The 23,946-nt window shown below is 43.2% G+C and overlaps 1 protein-coding gene across 1 annotated transcript in view; it reads left to right on the top strand.

Annotated features, from left to right (window-relative positions):
* The first annotated feature begins 4,812 nt into the window (after window positions 1–4,812).
* Window positions 4,813–23,946, top strand: part of PIP4P1 (phosphatidylinositol-4,5-bisphosphate 4-phosphatase 1) — a 193,176-nt gene continuing 174,042 nt past the window's right edge. Inside the window, exon 1 of the mRNA XM_069239066.1 lies at window positions 4,813–4,988. Coding sequence (XP_069095167.1) covers window positions 4,868–4,988 — 121 coding nt within the window. The 5' untranslated portion in view covers window positions 4,813–4,867. The remainder of the gene's footprint in view (window positions 4,989–23,946) is intronic.

Here is a 23,946-nt window from a genome sequence, read left to right as displayed (position 1 = left end):
GGAAAGAAGATCTCAGTGAGGGAGAATTGCAGGGTGATCGCAAACTAAAAAGAAAGAGAGTTGCAAACAGGAGGTACACAGGTCCTGAATGGGCGTATGCAACATCAGCTGAGTGGCAACAAGAATTCTTGGCATTCTGTTTTGATCGAGAAATTCCAGGTCAATATTACGGCACCTGAATTCGACCATAGAAAGAGACTGTGTTAAGTTGAAATTAAATAAAGAGAGAAACCTGAGAAAAGAGACTGATAAATTACTGGATGTGACACTGTTAACCGGAATTGACTCTGAAAAAACGATTATGACAAGCTGCTAACCTGATTTGACAAAGGGTCCTGGGAGTGAGTGAAACGCTGTAAATATTTGCCAAGAGAGAGACTTTGCACGAGAAAAAAAAAAGGAGCTTTAAAATCTTCCTCAAGTTGATTGTTTGCTTGACATTATTCTGATCTCTGATTCTTTACAGATCATGAGTAACCTTAGAAATAATGATAATAGGGGTAGGATGCGTGGTTGGTTAAGTGGTATTTTGGGTGTTGTATGTACAAAAATAATTATACGTGTGATTGTGGGAATGCCATTGGTGGATAAGAGTACGATTAACAATGCTTCATCTCCTGAGACTGCTACACTAACACCATGGGAGAGGTTTGAGCAGGATAAAAAATATTTGCATGAGGGAACTAATTCGAAAAGCGAACTATCTACTAATGTCTTCTATTGCTTGTTGAATGAGTATGTTGACACAATGGATGCGAAGAATTGCTATGTGTGCATGAAGATTCCTTCATCAGTACAAGAAGGGGTTATTTATCATAGTTTGCCGCTTACGTATGGAATAAGATGTAGTTGGCTATTAACAAGATTCTATGATCAAGAACATGTTCAATACTTCTATTCTAATCTAGATGTAGTGATTTCCTTTGTGACTGTAATTGAATTTTTAAATAAAATAGCTAAGGAACATAACATAAAAATAGTTAGGGGTTTCTTTGAGCAAACACTGACACTTGGGACAGCTTATGCGCACCGCAATAATCTAACCTGCTTCCTAACGCCTGTAGGGAAGAGCGTCTTAGATCACACTGATGATAGACGAAAAGCAGTAAAGGAAAGGCTAGAAAAGGGAATAGAAAAAAGAAAGTTTGCAAATGATTCTGCTTATAGTGCAATAAAGACACATGGCAAATTAGCTATAGATGCATTACACGTAGGAAAGCTTTGTATATATAGGCCAAAATATGATAATGATACTTTATTTGTGGGAACGAGTGAATGCAGACATGTGTTTTTGTTTCAGAGTAAGTGGACATTCATGTTAAGTGGACAGGATCCAGCGATCCCTGGGATCTATTACATATGCGGACTTAATGCTTATTACCGTCTTCCAAAGGGATGGTACGGGACATGTTATTTGGGAATAGTTTTCACAAAGATCTACCAATTTGATGACTTAAAGAAATTTCCTAAAATGTCTGAATTACATCATACTAGACAAAAGAGAGAGACAGCGGCTGCTGTCGTAGGTGATATATTTGGAGGCATAATTCCTTCAGTGGGGGTTATCTTAAACTCCATAAAGATTCTAAAGTTGTCTACTATTGTGGATAACATGCTGACAAACTTCACATGGGCTATACTCCTGATGGATACTGAACTTGCTGCGGAGAGGGCTATGACTCTTCAAAACCGGCTTGCTTTAGACATTCTTTTAGCGAAGAGTGGCAGAGTCTGTAAGATGCTTAATGAGCGCCACTGTTGTGCATTCATACCAGATAATAGTAATAAGATTAGAAGTATGCTTACTAACCTAACCAGAGATAGTACAGATTTGAAGGAGCTGAAAGAACCTGGAGTTTGGGAAAAGGTTGGAAAGGGAATTGCTAAGGTAGGGAATTGGTTTAGTAGTATTTGGAATGGGATACTTGCAAAAATAATATGTTTAATATTGATTGTTCTACCTTGCTTATTTAGACTATGGTTATCATGCAAAATTAGTAAAAGAATTAAAAGAAAATTGACAAAACGCAATAAAAGGAAAGAGGAAAAGAAAAAGGATAAAATGTTCAAAGAAATCAAGAAGGGGAGAAGAAATTGAAATGCGCGAACTAAGGAAGTGAAAGGTTGTGAAGGGAAAGGTTTTGTGTGATTACAAGTGTCATCAGAGGAGGGATTGAGGGAGCATAGCTCTTATACTCAAAACTAACATAAAATATTTATGAACTAATGCATAATAATGTCGCATAGAAAAAGTATTAATGTGTTTTTGCTAAACGTGCGCTTGAAATGTGCCCACGGGGAGTGGCCACCAATGTATACGATGATTAATGAAATTGACTAATGATGAATAATGGTGCGTTAATAAATGATTTTACCCTAATATTAAGAGTTATATGTTAAGGTTCTGCTAATTAATTCACTAGGCCTTAGTTAGCATGAGTCGAGGCCTAGCTGCCCGGTTTCATATTAAATGTGTTTTTCTAACGTGCAGTTTGCTGACTTGCTGAAGGACATGTACTCGTACTTTTCCAAAGCTTGAAGATGAGTGTAACAGTACTAGATCCGTTCTCATGAAATTCTACTTGCTCAAGGAAACATTCTTGCTGAATGCAACAGTGTAGACTCGTTACAGGTACAAGGTTGCCTAAACCAGTATAGACAATGGAACCACTGACTAGGGATGCGAGAGGACCACGAGAGTATGAAATCATACCGGACATTCTACCCGCTGGAGACGTCAATCACAAGAACCAATAAACTACGTGAGAACTGTTATGAGGTGACAATTTTGATGGCACAACTGGAGAATTATTGGATGGAAATAGTGGGGTGCCAAATCTGCCCAATTAGAAATTAGGGGACTGTACAACAGAAAAGGGATAAAAACCTTTGACGCGAGGAGCCATTGGGGGAGATGCCATTGCGAATTCTTGCTATTACCCAGAGGCTTTGTCACTCTGCCTAAAGACTTTGCTGTTTGACTCTTCAAACCATCCTCACCCTTACCTTGCCCGTTCTATACTTCTCCTCCTTATGAGGAGAAGAACCTGGTGGGAGCAACACAAGTCACCCCATCTTGTATTCCCCTAGGTGCCTAGTTTTAAAAAATGCATAGGTTTGGTAGTTTTCCTTATGTGCCGGCTGAGCTAGAGGCCAAAATCCACAGCGAGGCACTTTCCAAAAAACAGCTCTGTTTTCTGTGGGAAAATGTGATGTGTCCATGTTGTGTTTTGGGGCATTTCCTGTCGTGGGCGCTAAACCTACCCACACAAGTGAGGTATCATTTTTATTAGGAGACCTGGAGGAACGCTGGGTGGAAGGAAATTTGTGGCGCCTCTCAGATTCCAGAACTTTATGTCACCAAGATGTGATGAATAAGTGGGTTTTTTGGCCAGATTTTGAGGTTTGCAAAGGATTCTGGGTAACAGAACCTGGGGCGAGCCCCACAAGTCACCCCATCTTAGATTGCTCTAGGTGTCTATATTTCAAAAAAGCGCAGGTTTGGTAGGTTTCCCTAGGAGCCGGCTGAGCTAGAGGCCAAGATCTACAGCTATGCACTTTGCAAAAAACACATCAGATAAAAATGTGATGTGTCCATGTTGCATTTCCTGCTGCGAGCATTAGGCCTACCCACGCAAGTGAGGTACCATTTTTATCTGGAGACTTGGGGGAATAGAGAATAGCAAAACAAGTGTTATTGCCCCTTGTCTTTCTCCACATTTTTTCCTCACAAATGTAAGACAGTGTGTAAAAAAGAGGTCTATTTGAGAAATGCCCTGTAATTCACATACTAGTATGGGCACCGTAGAATTCAGAGGTGTGCAAATAACCACTGCTTCTCAACACCTTACCTTGTGCCCATTTAGGAAATACAAAGGTTTTCTTGATACCTATTTTTCACTCTTTATATTTCAGCAAATTAATTGCTGTATACCCGGCATAGAATGAAAACCCATTGCGAGGTGCAGCTCATTTATTGGCTCTGGGTACCTATATATCCCCGCAACCAGAAGAGTCCACCAGACGTAACGGTATATTGCTTTCAAAACTCTGACATTGCAGGAAAAAGTTACAGAGTAAAACAATTAGAAAAATGGCTGTTTTTTCACCTCAATTTCAATATTTTTTATTTCAGCTGTTATTTTCTGGAGGAAAACCTTGAAGGATCTACACAAATTACTCCTTGCTGAATTCAGAATTTTGTCTTCTTTTCAGAAATGTTTAGCTTTCTGGGATCCAGCATTGGTTTCACACCCATTTCTTTCACTAACTGGAAGGAGGCTGAAAGCACAAAAAGTAGTAAAAATGGGGTATGTCCCAGTAAAATGGCATAATTGTGTTGAAAAATTGGGTTTTCTGATTCAAGTCTGCCTGTTCCTGAAAGCTGGGAAGCTGATGATTTTAGCACCTTGTTGATGCCATTTTCAGGGGAAAAAAACACAAGCCTTCTTCTGCAGCCCGTTTTCGAATTTTCTTTTTTTTTTAAACTAATTAGCTAATTTCTTGGTCTCCTTCAGGGGAACCCACAAACTCTGGGTACCTCTAGAATCCCTAGGATGTTGGGGGAAAAAAGGACGGAAATTTGGAGTGGGTACCTTAAGTGGACAAAAAGTTATGAGGGCCTAAGCGCGAACTGCCCCAAATAGCCAAAAAAATAGGCCTGGCACCGTAGGGGAAAAGGCCTGGTAGCGAAGGGGTTAAGGCATCGCAAAAAGGAAGCGAAAGAAACTCTACCCAGGGCTGGCCCAGGCTCCACCCTGGTCACATGCAAGGGTCCTTTACAGCTACGGATATCGAACTGTAAACTGCGCCTGCGCCGATTTTCCCGGCTGCACCTGCGCATTACTCTTCCTATTGGCTACCGGTGATGGCGGACGGTGAGCGCTCCCCGCTTCTTCCCGAATGCAACGATGGTGGAGGAGCGGGCTCCGGGGGCCTGCTGCCTACAGCGCCACCCTACAGCGGGGGAGGACCCGTGCGGCCTCAGGGTAAAACCTGTCAAATATAGGGGAAAGTGGAGGAAAGAAATGATTGTAATTATTCATCAGGGGATTATATAAAAGTGTCATGCATTGCTGGGGCAAGTAGTTTATTTAATTTAATGGATATTCGCAAGTATGTTATTTTTCTATAGGGAGAACCAGGAAGCGCTCCCAATTTCGGCCAATCACTAGAAGGAGGCGGGTCTAAGCAGAGACATATGGTGCTGAATCAAGTTAAAACTGGGGATTAATGCTGGGGTGGCTACGCAGATAAAGGCTGATTGACTGAACTAAGGGGTTGGTGGGGTTGATGCATGAATTAGCGGACATAGGCTGAAGAAAGGGGTATGGAAGGATGGAGGGGAATTAACACAGGATTATGGAGAGCGAGCTGACTCATTTAAGGGTGGACGGACTGTTAATAGGAAGCTGCAGCTTTGGAGTTCTGCATCAGTACAAGAACATTGATCTGGGTCTGACCTCGAACCCTAAGATAAGCAAACCTCGAAGTAGGCATTTATCAGAGAGGTTTGGGGATTTACCGTCGAGCTTGTACTCGTAAGAAAGATGCTAAAATATTTAATGGATAGGTAATTGCGAGGCGAGCCACCAACAGAGCATGGACGGGGAAATTCACAACGAGGGATTTGCCTGAGCCATCAAAGTGGGTGGGGTCGAAACATTAGTAGGGTTTTTTTTTTACCTATAAGGTGCAAATTAAATGAGAGGCAGTTATAGCACTAAGAGGCGAGCTACTGAATTTACCTCGGGTACATGAGCGTTAACTCACTAAATAAAAGTGAAAAGGTAACAAGTTAAATCGTGCACTCGTTACCTCGTGTTGAGATGACATGAAATGCCCTCGCATGCATTGTGATTATTTTGACATCACAGGCGGTTATTTTAACGTGATCACTGGGCCACTTCACCGAAGTTGAGAAAACAACGTGCATTCTACTATTAAAAAAAAAAAAAAAAACGAGCCTAAAGAAGATGTTAGCCTGTTTTAGTGACAACACGCACTAACCATACTGCTATAATATAATTTCCGATGTGCAGTCATAATCGGTCGAGTAGCAGAGCCTATGCATGAACAAGTGCAGCTATCATACAGCCACAGTATGCCCAGTCTGTGTCGAATGCCCTCACGCAGCCCCACTTTCTCACTCTCCTATTCGAATGAGCAAATATGACTAGTGTGGAAGCTTTACTCGCACATATCTGGTCCAGCAATGGGGAATAACAGTGTAAGTCTGCTTCATACAAAATACATCTAAAATTGCAGCAGTTTTCAAGCAACCTTGCTTTGGTCGTAGGCTAAGGCCTACTGTGTATGATTGCCCTGGCATACACCTACACAACACACTCAATGCTACACTTTACAGTACACAATTCCTGACACAATAAAGAAAAGAAATGAAGCGCCTTCAACATTTGAAAGTAAATACATTGGAGAAAACCATCTAATTTTCTGTTTATGATGTCGAAATCTGAGCAAATGGAAATACGTTCTTGGATCTTAAAATGGGCCTTAAATTGTCTCGCCCATTATGTCCAACCTGGCAATCTCCTGCTGCATCACATTTTAACTGTCTACAAACTCCAGGCCTGGCTTCAGTCCCGCTTTTTGGCATAGCTGCTTTCACAGCCTCACAAGACACGAGCCAGAATGACAATTGGTGTTCCTCAATTCTCCCCAGAATACATTTTTCTGTGTTCTCAAATTTAGTGCTTTGATTTCGTAATTCAAGGATTTTAAAACTCTTTGTATGTGCTGTGGTCCATATCGTACACTTGGCCATGACGCTTCCCATGCCAGGATTGTGAGATGGGTAGTTGCAAGAAGTGACGTGTCCCTGGACAAAATAACGTTCAAAGTGCTTTTGATCCCCAGTCACACAAAATTGAATAAAGATCCCTGGTGAAGTTGCTGGACTAGGGATTTTATTGCTTAAATAAAATTAATTCTCTATGCTGCCTAAATTTATACTTAAAGGTGCAAAGTTAATGGATGCCTGTAATTTAAAACTGTGAAGTAGGGCATGACTGTATTTGAGCCGCTGACAGGGGTGTGGAATTTCATAAAATATCTACTTTTTGATGGGACAGGTTGCTTCATAAATCTACTTGCGAAAGTAAAATATACTTAAATACTTGTCGCTTTCATGTCAGGTAGTGCGGCAAAACACTATGACAACTATCTCATCATGTGAGAGCTCTAATAATAGCCTCTCTGATTATGCCAGGGCTCTTACTATAGTAGGGCTTGAATACCAGCAATTCTCTTATTTTGCCACATTTCTGCAGATCTGCTTACTGGGACTGGCGATCACAGTAAGCAATAGTTCCATGGTTGGAGTGCCCTTTTGAGTATATTGCTGACCTACCAACTTGTATGTTTTAGGGGTTTTCACCAACTCTTCTCTGATATTTTCCCATGTTGGAAAAGGTTGGAAATTTACTGCTTGACAAGGACAGAAGTAAAATGTCTTCTAGCTTTGGGGAAAAAAGTGTGTGGAGGGAAAGTGAACTTGCAAACTTGCTCAGCAGATTTTCACATTAACAAATCTACGCATGCATATTTGCTTGTGCTAAAATAGAGTTCACAAATATTTTCTAGGAGTACAATTTCCTGACCTAGTAACGTCAATTCTTGTGACTTAATGGAAGCCATAAATCAACACCAACACAAGGACTTATACCACTGGTGCATGTTTGATGTTAAGAATTGGGCATCTCATTTGATCTGGTGGTAACCAAGATCTATCGTAATTAATAACATTTTCCCTCTCTATCTGCTGTCTTCACTGGACAGCATACTTCTCTAAAATAAGGAGCATATCAGCACAAGAAAGTTTCGTTCAGTGCCAGTAAGTACAGTGGCAATGTGTGCTTTGTGAGACCAAAACATGTTTTTGCTTTTTGCTAATGTTTGTTAAAATGACGAGGGCCTGGCAGCTCCCACAACAATAAAGTTTTACAAAAATCATGTCAAAACAAGACACGCATTAACAAACCCAAAAGGCTGGCCACTAATGTTAGATCTACTGGCTTTGCCATTGCTTGTTTATTTTAATATTTCCCATGATCTGGTTATACTGATTTTCTATTATGAACATTTATTTTGATATGCTAGCATGTATAAATACGTTTTACCTAATGATTCTTCAAAGAAATGGTTCCAAAAATTTCACAGTAATTTAGTTAAACTTTTTTTTCCCTAGTTGCATTTTTTTGGGAACATTTTATTTCAAAGGCAATAATCATTAATCTTGCTTACAGCATCTGCAAATATTTGGATGTAACCAGAGTGCATTCTGAGAGCATTATATGTAGCCTCATCTTTTTAAACCTTGGAAACGTGTACACATTTTTATACTGGAACCACTGTCATTAATGCACTGCAAGCTTATAGCATTTCCTTAGAGCGCTCACCCTTATAATAAAGGCTTTGTGTTAATGAACCACAAATATAAGTTCGCATTAACATGTGAACACAAATATTACCTTAACTGCAGACAATGCCCTTTCCTGCTTTATAATGTGTTTCAGTAAACTGGCAGCCAAATGGTTTGTGCTGCAGGGGTTTTGGCCTAATTGTCCCAAGGAGAAAATAAAAAATCTTGTTGCCCTTGACCACAAACAATATGTCCTGGGAGTTGGGCTATAGGAATTCCACACCCCTGCACTGACTCTAAGCTTATGTACATCTGTCTTCAAGTGCATTAATCCATTGAACTTCATTACCAGTAGTTTGATACTAGCCTTAATGGAAAAAAGAACTTTGGTCAGACATTAGTCTGTACACATATTTACTTTTTGTAACAATACAACCCTATAGTTGCAACACTACCTGATATCTGCCATCCAGAAAGCTGGAAATGCATTTCTGTCTTCGCAGAACATAGTATTAGTTTTAGAAAAGTGAATTCTATGTTGTGGAAACATGCACTGCATATGCATTTCTCCTTTCCTAGCTTTCAGGCGTGATGTGCTCTATGTATTGTTTTATCACTGAAAGCATAAACTATATACGTATTGCACATTTATCCCAAAGTTCTAAAAATTGAATAGCTACCCTAATTTAATGAACATCATTCGAGAATTTCTTAATGTCTTATCATAAGCATATCACACTTTATCTTGCACAAAAATGTTTAATAATAGTATGGTATGCATTTATTGCAACATTGTTAAATACTTTTTTGTTACGATATCAACTCATTACTATTCATTTTTTCAGTCTTGGAAAAATAACCCCTATGGGGAAAATGCTGGGGCTTAATCTGCGACTGTGTGCTGCACTTATATCTCAGAAACAGGCGGTAAACCTACGGAACTATCAGGAATACATTTTTGCTTGCATTCTTAAGGTTTATGGTTCAGATCTGTTTTATTGGTATCAAAGCGCTCACATTGCAACAGAAAGCATTAGAAATGTCTTAATAACTACCCCCCAACTGGTTTCCCGAACCCTCCCCTCGGGGTGCTCACAGATGCCTGTCTCGTATCCGGGTCATGTTCGTATAACTTGGGGTCTATCTCAGAGTTCATTGTGTGTGCACGCCTTTTTCGACTAATTGTAAGTCACAGGAATTTGGGGCAAGTTCATTCTCAGAATTCTGTGGATAAGAGGGTTATGACTGGTTCCCATATATCTCTGTAGGAATCGCTTTGCGAAGTCAGTACCAAGGATAGTCTTTCCATGTCTATGATATGCCATAACCTTTGAAGCTAGTCCGAGTGTGGGAGTGCCCCGGTGTGCCAGAATGGTTTGCTGAGCAGCTTCTAGAACCAAGCCTAGGTCTTGTCCCTTGCGAGACTTGAGTGGATAGGGAAGGGGGTTTGGCAGGCCTAAGACAGTGTATGCCGGGAATCTAGGAAGTTGCATTTTCAAGTATTTGTCTATGTCCGTGAGGACCTACTCCCAGAATTGCGTAATCTTAGAACAGTCCCAGAGGATGTGAAGAAGTGTCAAGCGACCCACATTGATGCCAGCAGCCTGTCCTGCGAGAGGGGTAGTACCTCTGTAACCAGAGGAGCGTATCATACCACTGTGAGATAATCTTGGTGGCTGTTTCAATGCTGGATGCATTGCGAGCTGTATGACACAACCTATAATATATCTCAACCCAATCTTTCTGTGTCAGTTGTCTGCCCAGTTCTACCTCCCAGCGTCTCTGCAAATGGGGGGGAGTGTTGCAGGAAATTGTAAAGATCCTTGATCATTCCCTTGTCAGTGGCTTTTGTTATGAGCCATTTTTCAAAAGGTGTAAGTGGTTGCAGAGCTCCAGCCTTCACTCCTGGTTGGGAAATCCAGTGTTGCACATGCAGGTATCAAACCATTTCGGTCTCAGGAAGCGCAAAGTCCCTACCTAATTGCTCAAAAGGGAGAATACCGCTGGTCTCTTAGGGATGGCCCGTGGATCACATCCTTTCTGCTGCCACAACTGGAATGTGGCTTGACCCAACTCTGGTGTGAAATCCGTATTTCCCAAAATCAGAGTGAGGGTTATGGAACTGTGGTGAGACCACAGCGTGTTGCGACTTTATCCCACACCCTCAACATGGATTTGGTAATCGGTGAGGAGTATAGGTCCCAAGCGTGTTGTCTTCTGCAAAAAGTGTACCCTCCACAAGTGTGTGCCTGCTACTGCCCAATCCTCGGATTCAGGCCGAAACCACTTAACTAGATATCAGAGTTGGGCAGTTTGGTATTATGCCAACAAATTTGGAACACCCAGGTCACCTTCTATGGGAAGTCTATAGCTTTGCTCGCGGCTCATTCATGGGCATCTATCTGCCCATCCAAAGCGGTGCATGGCTTGCTGCAAGGCTTTAATCGTTCCAACAGGAGTTTGAAGTGGAAGAGTTTGAAATAGGAAAAGGATCAGAGGAAGAGGTCATTTTTAACAGCTACAATTTTACCCAGCTGATAAAGTCGCCATTTTGTAAAATCCTGGGTAACCTGTCGGAGCAAGATTTTGTAATTTAGGGAGACCGTGTCTGCTGCTGTTGGAGCTAATTGAATCTTTTAGTAGGGGATAGAGGTTAACTACATTATAGGGAAGCACTTGGCGAGCCGTGCAGCCCTATGGGATGGGACCGATAAATTGAGGGGCTGGGATTTATGAATGTTAATTCGAATGCCCGCTGCGCCTCCAGAGCACTTTGTCTTCTCTAAGAACACTGGCAGAGCTGTCGACGGATTGTCCAGCGCAAGGAGGACATCATCCGCATAGAGGCAAATGGTGTGATCTTCGGCTTCGAAACACACTCCTGTGATGTGTGGGTGGTTACATAACTGTGCGCAAAAGGCATCATGTATTATGCAAATACCAGAGGTGCTAGCGTACATCCCTGCCTTGTTCTTTGGATGGGGAAAGGGGTGGAAGTGTGGCCAACCGGAGCTCGCGAGTAGTCGTAGTTACTTCATATCTAGCTACTAACCCGGGCTCCGAACCCAAAGTGGGTAAGTGTTGCCTTCAAGTAGGGCCAATGTACACAGTCAAATGCCTTTTCGGCATCTAAAGCTAAAAGTAGAATTTCATGCTTGGAGCATCTGGCTTTATCAATGAGCTGAACAATTTGTTTAGTGTTGTCCCTACATTGCCATTGTGGAATAAAACTGGCATGATCTGGGGCCGCCAGACCTGGCATCAACGGATTCAAGTGTGCGGCCCGGATGCTGGTGAGAAACTTAGCGTCAACATATAGGAGGGAAATAGGCCCATAAGAGCTGCACTGTCGCTTGTCCCTCTGTCTTGGGAATAGCTATAGAAGCTTCTGTCATGAATGCAGGTATAATGAGGGCTGCAGATGGTGTTAAACAAGTGGGTCAAGATCCGGGCCAGTGTATGGGTAAACTTTTTGTAAAATGTCGCCGGAAAGCCATCCGGCCCCGGTGATTTGTGTGGTTTCTGGCAAGCAGTGACGGTTATCACCTCTGTGCGGATGGGGTGATCCGGGTCCTCTATTTGCTCAGCCGTGAGTTGAGGTGTGTGCACGCTTTTGAGGGATCTACCTGTATGCTCTGGGGGTAGGAATTGGGCAGTGTAAATTTCCTCATAAAAGTCCCAGAATAGGTATACAACCTGGTTGTCTCCTTCTGTAACAGTGCCGTCCCTTGTTACTAATTCCTCGACCCACACCGCCTGCGTTTGGGCCCACAATCAGTTAGCCAGGAGGCGCCTGCACTTATTCCCTCCCACATCAAATGAGTGTTTAAGGCGGAGGAGAGAATATTCTGCTCTTTCAAGGTCCAAGGCTGCTAGTTGTTTACTGGCGGTCTACAGCCTCTGCCATACGCTAGGGGCACCTGTGCAGCGATGTATGCGCTCCAGCTCTCCAACCTGCTGTTGGAGGTGCCGCTACTTCTTCCAATGCAGCTTATTGTCCACTGCAGAGATTACAAGAAATTCACCTCGTATAACTGCTTTATATGCATCCCAGAGGAGTGAGATTGGAGGTGGGGGACAAGTTAAGGGCCACGACCATGTGGTCTGATAAGGTGCATGGCTCTAGATCTATGGCAGCTACCATACCTGTAACATCAGACCCTAGGAAATGGTCCAGGTGGGCGTACGTTTTAATGCGTGTGGGTTTAAAATGTATAGCCCAGAGTCTGTGGGTGAGAGAGACTGCGCATCCCCACATCTTGCAGCCAATGACCACCCCGGTGGCGAGAGGCAGAACAATGTATGCTATTTTGGAACACCAGGGTGAAATCTCCTCCCAGTAAAATCAGCCTATGCACAGGAGGCATGGCTTTGGTTACGCCTTATGGAGAAAAGGCTTCTGCCTGTCATTGGAGGCATAGATAGATCCCAGAGAACTTTCCAACCACAACTCGATGGACCAGCAGCCTACCCCCAATTTCTACAATGTTGTGTTCAATCTTACCTCGGAAGGACCTAGAAACCAGGATAGCTACTCCAGCTGTGTTAGTAGCCACAGAAGAGTGAAACTGCTGGGGAAGGCTTGGGACTTAGGACAGTGCCAGTCACCTGAAACCAACTGTGTCTCCCGTATTAAGCAAATATATTTTCCAGATTGTTCAAGGAGATAATAGCTAGCCTCTTGACCGGGTTATTAAGGCCCTTCACAATAAGGGTGATAATTCTTTGTGTGTCATACTTGATGGGAGGAATTGGCCATGATTATAATGCGTGCTATCCTAAGAGGCATCACCAATAACCAATACCCCCGTTTGCTGTTGGCCTGTGCAGACCTGTCATGTATGATCTTAAAGTGTGAGTGGTGCCCTTCCATCGTGAGTACCCCCTCAACACATTACCCCCCAAACAACAGAAAAACATAAACAACAACAATGTCCTTAGTAGGGTAGTAGTCCAAGTATGAACCAGCTTCCCTACAGTGGAGTATCTACATCAAGGTTTGTGTAGAGCCAGTCCTCTGGTGTCCTCATCCCTACAGAACCACCATCACATAGGCATCTATGTTCAAGCTCCATCTCTTCAGGCTGTCTCCATCTTATCTGTGTCACCCGTCAAGGACTCTAGCACCGCAAGGCGTTCCTGTGCGATAGTCTCAGAGTCCAGCTAGTGATCCCTTCGTGGCTGTGTGAACCTCTGCCGCCTGGGTGTTCTGCAATGTTTAAAAAAAAAAAAAAATCTTTTAACCGCCGAATGTGGTTGGACGTCAATATGATGTTCTTTTAGGTGGATACTCACTTGCTGGAGTTGGTTGATCTCTTCATCTCTGTTAGTTGCATTATCCTCTACTGTAGATACTCTGTCACCCATCTCGGCTCCCTCTACACTTACTGACTTCAGGTCTTAAGAGAGGTCTAATTTGACCATTTCATGGTCCTTTCGGAGGGATGCAAAGAGGGCTTAGAGTAAAGAGTGGGTTCCCTGTCTCCGGGTTTTGGGTGGCTTGTGAGGGGTGTGCGTCTGCCACCTGTCTGGAAGTCCTAGTGAGCATCTACTCAAGGGAACAGTACTTCTTGGCCCTCACTGTCGCCATCAGTTGACTCACCTGCAGCACACTGTTTCTCCAGTGGTATGTCGGGCTGCTGTCAGCCTAGGGCCCCTCCAGAGTGTGTAAAGCCAAACTCCAGCAATCTCCCATAGAGGCGAAGGTGGGGATAACTTCTCCGCCTGGGTTTCCCCTCTCCTTCTCTCTGCCCCTCCCCAGACTGACTCCGCTGGACAGTGGCTTTTTCATGTTGCAGAGCATCCACGTGGAGTCTACTTTCTCCAGCTACGCATGTGCTCCAACCCGGTAGCTGGTGTTGGGGGCAGCACTCTCCTGTTTCATTAAAGGGACCTAGCAATCGCCAAGGCTAGCGGGGTGGGGTGGGCATGCTGTGCAGTTCTTCCTACCTTGTAGGCCACGTCGAGTCACTGTCTTTAGGTCTTTTTTAGGTAGTCACTCCAATGAAGGTCTCCTCAAGGGCAGGGCTGCTGGCGCTTGTCTCAATGCAAGGCCTCTATGATGCTGTAACAATGCACCATCAAGGACTTCTGCCTGGGGGGGCACCAAGATGGCAGCACCACGGCTTGGTGTTGCTGAGGGTGTCCTGCATTGCTCCTGCAGGGTCCCTCCCTGATCTGCTGCCCCAGCGCAGGGAGAAGCAGTAGTCGGGAGGGCCCAGCAGTTAGGCCCACAGTGCCAGGGGATCAGCTGTTCATGGCCCTCGCCCTCACCTCCCTCCCCTGTGCTGCAATACTAGGGCCACCCAGGAGGGAGCACAGAGGTGCGTCTTCAGGAAAGTGAGCGGGAGCCAGACAGCCGACTCATACGAGGACAGCCCTGTCTCAGAGCTCCGCCCCCGCCATTTTGCTCTGGAGGTGGCTGTGCGGCTACAGAGGGTGTCCTGCTGCAGGTGTCAGACAAAGCTAGCGCCCAACAGGCTCCCACGGCTGTGGCATATGGGAGGCTGGAATGGTCCGTCATCAGCCTCGGTGGGAGGATTAGGGGAGATCCACGGGTGGCTGCGACAGAGCGCCAGTGAAGCCCGTACTAGCTGCTAACCATCATGGCCACGACCCCCTACAAACTGTAAAATACCCAACTAGTTAATTACCAAACTTACTGAAGGACCCAGTTTTGTGTGTTTATGTGGACAGCCACACATCTATCCAGAAAAAAGAAAGGTGTAGTTATTGAAGCAACATTCAGGGTGCCAACTGACATTTGATAGGCATGGTAAGGGTTCTCCAGATGTGCACCTTGTCCTTACTTAGCAAAGAACGAATGTAAACGAAACTGTGTATGCTTTCTGTCCCTGACAATGTTTCTGACAACCAGTATGCCAAGGTTCACAAGAGCAGTGGCTAGGCTAGCAAGGGGGAAGACGAGGAGCAAGAGATTTTCATCCCTGGCTGCACACAAATGACATCCATAAAGTAGTGGTTGCCAATTTTAACCTGCCTCTATTGCAGATGTAAACTGAAAAGGCGCAGACACTAGGGTTTGCTTCCCCACCTAAACCTTTGCTTTGCTTTTAAGGGTTTAAGCCAGTTCAAGAATACCATTCATTCGTCTCTGGGTGTGCAAGGGAAGTGCTTTGGTAGTGTCCATGTAGCAACATGTCTCTACAAATTAATGAAATCCCCTTAAATTGTTGAGTTTTGAATAGTTCTATCCAATCCTTTTAAGAATTGTGGGGGTTATTCCAACTTTGGAGGAAGTGGTATTCCGTCCCAAAAGTGACGGTAAAGTGACGGATATACCACCAGCCGTATTACGAGTCCATTATATCCTATGGAACTCGTAATACGGCTGGTGGTAAATCCGTCTCATTTGGGACGGATTACCACCTCCTCCAAAGTTGGAATAACCCCCTGTGTTGCCTGATGCTGATGTTTTTGTTTCTTCAACACACCTGCCTCTGGATTGGCTTGGGACAAGCAAAGCAGCTCCTCCTTCTCCCATGTGGGTGGAGTGTGTGTTCTCAGCAGGGCCAGTCTTCCAACTCTGAAGGCCCATTTGACATGCCAGGCACTTGTTCTTTCTTACTTTTATTATTATTATTATTTTTTTTTTTTAAATCAAGTAGTGGCAAAGTCAATAGGTCTGATGTCCAGTGGTGTTACCTTTTTAGGGTCGAGCCTGCGTTGCATGCGTATCGCAGCGAGACGCTTTATTGTTTAGAAAAGGGCTCGGAGCCCTGTCAAAGTCACGTCAGTGTTTTTTTGGTTCGTGGGCTTGCCTAATAAAATCTGCTTGCTTTCATTAGTCAAAGGCAGGCATATGTCATGCCTTTTTCGGTGGCTAGCCCTCCTCGAGCGCAGCGACCAAGTACAGAAAACATGCGAGGCTCGCTGTTTTCCATGGGGCTCATGGACTTCTTTTTCTCTAATTTACGAGCGCGATCTCTCTTGGCAGAAGTCGAGCGCTTTACATAGTTAATTGCACTTTTTCGGGTTACGTTTATAAATGCACTTTTGCCCGATAGGTGAAAAGTCGGGTTAGGAGTTTACAACTCAGCTCTAACATGAGCAAACGCGAGACCCGTTGCATTACAAATGCTTGGCTGTTTAGTCATTGCAACTGAGGAGGAACAAACTCCCCACCCGACCTTTCAACTATTGTTCTTCCTTCATTATCGTACGTAATCTGCAAAGGGAGTTGAGATTTTCTAAAATGCATAAAAATATAACTGAAACAAATATCTTGGTGGAAAAAATGTACACATAATACTACTTTCCTATTTCTTTTTTTTCACAAGCATTTAAAAAATATTTTGTGAAAACCATTAGCGCTCATGTTTGTATACTTCGATGTTTTATTTTTATTTCTTTTATTTTTTTGGCGGCTAGTAGCTCCTTTTCGAACAGCATGCAAACATGGCATATCCTACATTTAAAATGAGCTATAATGTAACTGATAGCTGTTTTGCTTGTGCGCTTAGGTTTATTACAGATGCTTGTGGGGCGGGATTTTCTGTTTAACAGTATCTCACACACCAGGGTTCTGGTGTGTGGTAAAATCACACACAGTATCTCGCACACAAGGCTCGTTTGTCAGCACCTCACACTAGTTTCCCAGGTTAATGAGCCTCCCCACCCCGCGCTCTGTTTCCAAGCCTTGTCCACAAGAGGCTTCTCTTGTTTGCGACCAGCAGACACAGCATTACATACAAAAAGCTTCACACGTTTGTGAGTCTTCCGCATTCTTTGAGTTGTCGTTCTGAAGAGCATCTCATGCTCTTCTCCTTAGTGACCTCCTCGCACGGTGTTCTCATTTGTGAGCTGCTCTCACACACTACAGTTACTACATTTGCAAGTATCTCACTGGCTTCTCGTGACTGTGTTCATCTTTAAGACCACACTTCTGAGCATCACCCACACACATCTCGTACTGTATATCTCACTCCATTCATCCTCTGTGTGCACGTGGGGAGTTCTTGCATGTGTGCCTATATTTCACACACAGCAGCATCCTAGCATCTGGAACGCTGCAAGCATTTCACATCCAAGCATCCGACCCACGTAGTGTCTCATTTCGCACCTCACATACAAGGCTTCTTTTATTCGCATCTTGTAGCTTTCCTCCTCTTGCTGGGTTTGCAAGCATCTGATGCAGTGGCCTTCTGCTATGTGTCGCTGCACAGTATACGTCAATTCCTAAACTGCATCTTCTGGACTACAAACAATACCATATGGACCAAAATGTCCTTGTGTATAACCAGTCGAGTTTGTGTGCCACAGGAAGGGCAGCGACACAAGGAAAACTGATCTCGTTCCCCTTTGAACACTAGATAAGATGTGTTAAAGTGCTCTAGCGCCTGGTCGGGAAGTGTAAGCGCTATATAAATGCACTTGTGATACAATGCATACTTTTCTCTTAGTACATGTCTTCACATCCACACGAAGGGATTGTAGTGTCACAATGAGCTGCTACCTTCTATGTGTTATATATTTTATGGATATGTATTGCTTGGCAACGATTCCCGACGCATTTAATTTTCTAGTAGTGTTTCAGGCAGCCTGTGGGATCTGGTCTGTGGTTCTTGCGAACATTAGAAAGACAGACAACTGGAGGCCTCCGTCACTGCTCAGTAGTTCCCAGGAATTCCAAAGGAATACAAATGTTTTACATCTCAACACATGTTCACTGCAGTGATGCTTATCTTACTTGCTGGCAACTTTTACAACTTAACTTTGGTCACATGACCAGTTACTAGTTTGGATACAAAGCAGCATGCAAACCAGACAAAGCCTTTAAATCCTCTCACTTCTCTCAGCAGTCCTGTCTCTATCCTGTAGCAACTCCCTATTTAAGGTCGAGCCTGCGCTAGCATGCGGTTGCGAGATGCTGTAGTAGTTAGAAAAGGGCTCAGAGCCCCGTCCATGTCACGTGAGTTTCTTTCATTGGTTCGTGGGCTTGCCTATTTAAATCTACTTGCTTTCATTAGTGAAAGGCATGCATATGTCATGCCTTTTCCAGTGGTTAGCCCTCCTCAAGCGCAGCGACCAAGTACTGAAAACATACGAGGCTCGCTGTTTTCCGTCCGGTTTGTGGACTTCTTTTTTTCACATCGCTATCTCGCTTGGCCGAAGTCGAGCGCTTTGCATGACATCGACCCTGTTACATAGTTAATTACACTTTTGCCGGTTACGTAGATAATTGCACTTTTGCCAAAAGGTTTCACTAAAAGTGAACTGTAGCAGCGTGATCACACTCTTTTTTTTTTTCCCATTTAATGAGGCAAGAAAAATCCGGTTGGGAGTTTACAACTGCTAATAGCTTTAACTTGGAGAAATGCGAGACCCGTTGCATTGCAAATGCTTGTTTAATATGCAAATGCTTTGTAGCCAAAGAAGTTCTATATCCGCTAAAAAAAACATGCTTGTTTGTAGATGAAGAACAGAATAGCAAAAACATAAAGCTGCTGGAACATGACATGCGCCTGTATGCATCATCATTTTTTGTTTTACTGTTACCATTTCAGGATAGTAGATGCCAATCTTATAGCAGTAAAAAAAAATACAGTAGAAAAGTACAACATGGAGAAAGGAGTTGCACTTGCAGCTACCAGCCATCAAAAAAAAGAGAAGAAAAAATTGGGAGGAATGCATGGGAGATGCAAGTCAGTGCCACTGCAGGACCACCTAGGCATAGTGGAGTAGGAAAACGAGGAGCTGGAGGGAGTTGTGGGGGTCGGGGGTAATTTGTTAGTAGAATATAAATTAATAACTAAAGAACTGGATGGGAAAGGCAGGCGATGAAACTCATGAGCTGGGGGGGGGAGGGGTGCAATCAGTTATTTGTAAAGCGCAACTAATCACCCGACAGTGTATACAGGTGCTTGCCAGTCCTGGAGAAAGCAGTGAAAACAAGAGAAAAGCAAGGAGAAGGCACAAAAACAACGGCAGACAAAATGAGGAGAAAGCAATGAAAATGAAGGAAAAGCAAGGAGCATGCAAACAAAAAACGGAGGAAAAGTAAGGAGTAAGCAGTGAGAACCAAGGAAAGGCAAGAAGGCACACAAATAAACGGGCAGGGAGAAAGCAGTAAAATACGAGGGAAAATCGAGGCGAGGGCACACAAAAACAATGGAGAAGAAGGCAAGGAGAAAGCAGTGAGAATGAGGGAACAGCAAGGAGAAGGCACTAAAAAATCAGGGGAAAAAGCAGGGAAAAGACAGGAACAAGTGCAATGCAGCAGCACGGGGAGAGCTGGGCCTTGACACTGCACAATGGTGTCGCGCTTCGCCTCTGTTAAGTAGGGGTGCTGGGAGGAAGTGGGCAGGGCTAGTCGAGAGGTGGGAAATAACTGGTGGTAGATGGGAGCGACAATGCGGGAATATACAAGGAGAAGTCAGTGAAAACTAGGGAAAGCAAGAAGAAGGCACACAAAAAAGGGAGAAAAGGCAAGGAGAAAGCAGTGAAAATGAGGCGACGTAAGGAGAAAGCATGAAAAAAACAGGGAGAAAGCAGTAAGAATAAGTAAAAAGGAAGAAGAAGACACAAAAAAGAGAGGAAAAAGCAAGAATACAGGCGCAAGAGCAATGCAGCAGCAGGGGAAGAACTGGACCTGTGACCTGCTCAATGGGGTCACGCTAGAGCCTCCTTTAAGTAGGTCCTGGGAGGCCGGAGGGCCCCTGTGAAGCAGTGGCCCGTGCTAAGAAGGAGCAGGAAATAATGGGCGGCAGGCGGGAGCGGTAATGAGGGGAAAAAGCAAGTAGAATACAGTGAAAATTTGGGAAAAGCAAGAAGGCACACAAAGATGGAGGAAAAGAAAGGCGAAAGCAGTGAGAACATGGGAACAGCAAAGAGAAGGCACACATAGTGGGGGAAAAGCAAGGGGAAATCAAAAAAAAAAAAGAGGGAAAAGCACAGAAAAGGTGCACAAAAAATGGGGGAAGCACTGAGAAAGCAGTAAGAATGAGGGAAATGCAAGGAGAAGGCATACAAAATGGGGGAAAGCAAGGATAAAACTGAGAAAGAGAGAAAAGAAAGGAAAAGGCACACTATAATGGGGGAGAAAGCAAGGAAAAAGCATTGAAAAGAAGGGAAAAACTAGAAGGCACACAAAAAACGGGGGAAAAGTAAGGAGAAAGCAGTGAAAAGTGAAGGAAAAGCAAGGAGAAGGCACACTAAAAACGGGGGGGGGGAAAAGCAAGGAGAAAGCAGTGAGAACAATGGAAAAGCAAGAAGAAGTCACTCAAATAACAGGAGAAAAAACAAGCAGAAGACACAAGCAAGAGCGATAAAGCAGCACAGGGAGAGCTGGGCCTGGGTACCACAATAAGGAGAGTGCGGGGAAGTAGGGATTTGAGTGGCGAAGCAGCACAAGAGCAAAAACACACATGCACTCCCATGGCTTTCACATGGAATGTTGAAGGCAAAAGAAGAGTGTTTTTCTTCTTGCAAGCAGTCCAATTGAAGAGATGACAAGAAGCTACGCTCCAGGGAAGTATCAAATTCTAGAAGAGAAAAGAAAGCCATTGATTAAGAAAAAAACGAATGATATTGCCCTGAAAGCCAACCAACTATAAGGGGTATGTTGACTGAAAGCACACTGAGTATTAATATAATACACAGTAGGCCTTCGACGAAAGTTATTTGAGTTGCGTGTAGTGAAGACCTAACTACTGAAGAATGCTGTCATTTCATTTGAAGTCTAATTATCTTGCACCAGTTAATTCACGCCTGTATTTTATTTTTAAAGTGTAAAATATACCCTTACAACAGGTGTTAATGTTTTGGTTAACTTTGTAACTCTTTATTTGAGGCTTTATTTAACCGGCACCATGTCAAATCAACGTGAATGCTTTACACAGGTGAGGTTCTGTGAATTATTTAAAATAGGGTCTTGCAAGCAGACACACAGTTGGGGTCTCAATCAGGAGCAGCATATATATACGTTTTGACAGTACATGGGACAAGTAGTATGTTTACATGGGGGGGGCATTCACAGCCCACCTGATGTGATGTGTATAAGCAGATTGTGCTCTTTTAAAATAGGAGGTGAAAAGCCTCATATAAATAATTTTATGTCTTTGTCAATCTGGAACAGTGTTGGGGTCCTCACTGATCATTTAAAACAATATAGTGGTACCGAGATAGTCATTATTTTGGGGCCTGAAAAATGCACCACAAAGATGGTTCTATTCTCTTTCTTTGCAAACTGTAATTCTGTTTTTTTTATATCATAGTGTTAAGATAGCCCTTTATTAACTTTTCAAGACTCCTATTGAGTTTCATTTCAAGGTACTTGAGGCCCTTTTGTACACAGTGGATGTTGTGAGAACCGAGGCTCCAATTGGGGGTTATATTGGAAATGGGTAGAGCCACACATTTCTCCAATTGATTTTTTGACCGGAAAAGGCATCATTGATGCATATTAGGTTTGGGAGTGAGGATCTAGGTTCTGTTATCGTCATTAGCATATAGGAAGGACTTTATTGGGTTGCATGGCATATTTCTTTCATTAAGGGAAATCTTTTGATAGCCACCAGCAATGGCTTCAAAGTCTAAAAGGTCTAGAGTGGGGAGAGAGGCAACCCTGTTGTGTATGATGTGAAATGTCTGAGATAAATCCACTGCTGTTCATCTTGACTGTGGTGTGCAGTCATCTGACTTTGGGGGTAAAGTCTTGCCGCTCACAAGCTCTCTCAAGGAATGACCTGGCACAAATCTCACTTGAATGACAGTCACTTTGCGCGAACGTAGTGCAAGGATCTTTGGCAGGATGTTAATGCCTAACAATGAAATGGGTTGATTACTGTGAAATTCCAAAGGGTTCTTCTCCTTTGGTATTGGTGTGATTATGGCTTTACTAGAAATATGGCCCAGGTTTCCATTGCTTTCAGCCTCCTTAAGGGCGAAAAAGTAATTAGGACAAACTTCTACGCTCAATTTAAAAGCTGGAACAGTACCAATCTTAAGTGTGATTTTCTTTTTTTTTTTCATGATCTCCCCACCTAGCAACGAAGTAGGCGGACAAGGGTTCCTAAGAAAGTCTTCCTCCAGCAGTTTACATTTTGTGTCTGAGCTCTACGTTTTGAAAACTATTCCATGCAATACACGTGTGAACTTTATCTTATGAAGATAGGTAAGACTGACTCCTAGCTCTTATGCTGTATGGGGCAGCGTGGTCAATATGGTTGACCATTTGCATCTCGTAATGTCTAATTCTTGCTTCAAATGGTTGGTTAGGAGAGCATAACCAGCGCCTACCTTTTTTTTTTTTTTTCTAATTTCACAAAAACATTTGCTATACTTTCTATTTAAAAAAAACAAAACATTTCTGAACAGTTAATGTCGATCTTGATCTTTCTGGTTGAAAGGAAGGGAACGGGGCTTCTGATCTGTGAAGCTGAGGGAGGCAATGGTAGCTAGAGAAGAAACTACCTTCTTCCCATGGTCCCATATACCATGAAGAATTGTAAACCTAAAACTGCCATGGGTGCCACATTAGGCTTTAATAGATGGAGTCATTTGAAGCTTCATATTGACAAATCATACATTGTGTGTAGTAAAGTTGTATAATGAGCTGCATAGTCGCTGTGTTTTTCTCTGTCTTCACGCTAGGATGAGAAAGAGAAAATACACATTCCACACTGCACCAACCAACTTTCACTTCTATGCCTCTGTTACATGTACAACTATCTTCAGTGATCCCTTTATCCATCTGATCTTTCATAATGTAAGAGTTAATTTCCCAAAGCATAGTTGAACTTACATTTATTCTTTCATTTAAAGGGTGTGCATTATATTTTGTGTGCAATTACCTAAAGGTAAAAGGCTGACAAAATAAGTACATAACAATTTGTTCTTTTTAGCCAGTTCTCTGGTTCCACTCCCACTGCACTCAGTCATGTTTCTCATACTTTTTATGCCTTTCAACTGCTATCTCTGTTCTTGACTTACTACTCCCTGTGGGGATTCACAGTTTGACTGCTGCCAATGGTAAATGGAATAGCTTGTCGTAGGTGAAGCCTCTCCTTTTGTTGAATGGACATGGGCTAGTGTTATGCGCTTGTCGCATCAATAAGGTCATTCATCCAGACTCTTTTGTAAGGTTTGTTTATGAAGCTTAAACCTGCTTGCACAACATTCATATTTCTAAATATATTCTCAGTGACTCAAACATGGTTGCAGAATGTTTAGCTCAGTGATTTTCCCACCTACATCCGGGACCAGCTCAGTCTCACTGTGTAAGTCAGTTTTTTTTCTCTGTTCCTTTAGACCCCCCCAATTTCCTTAGCTGATAATGTTAATTATACATTTTATTTGCCTAGTCCTTCAGACCACACTGCTGAAGTTTCTAAATGCTGTGCATGGATTGTGTTACTGTTAGCCAGTTTAATGTTACTTTTACCTACCCCAGGAGATCTTCAGCTTACCACATTTTTCAGCAGTGAATATTCATCTTGCTGAACCATTGTCATGCTTAGGTAAATGCCTAGTTGTGCATCTGTCACATTCTAGGAGCAGTACAGATAGACTAAAATAGCTATCCTTCTGGATCTTCAAACATAAGA

This window comes from Pleurodeles waltl, chromosome 6 (genome assembly GCF_031143425.1).
Source record: "Pleurodeles waltl isolate 20211129_DDA chromosome 6, aPleWal1.hap1.20221129, whole genome shotgun sequence".
NCBI lineage: Eukaryota > Metazoa > Chordata > Amphibia > Caudata > Salamandridae > Pleurodeles > Pleurodeles waltl.
This window is presented reverse-complemented; position numbering and strand designations above follow the sequence as displayed.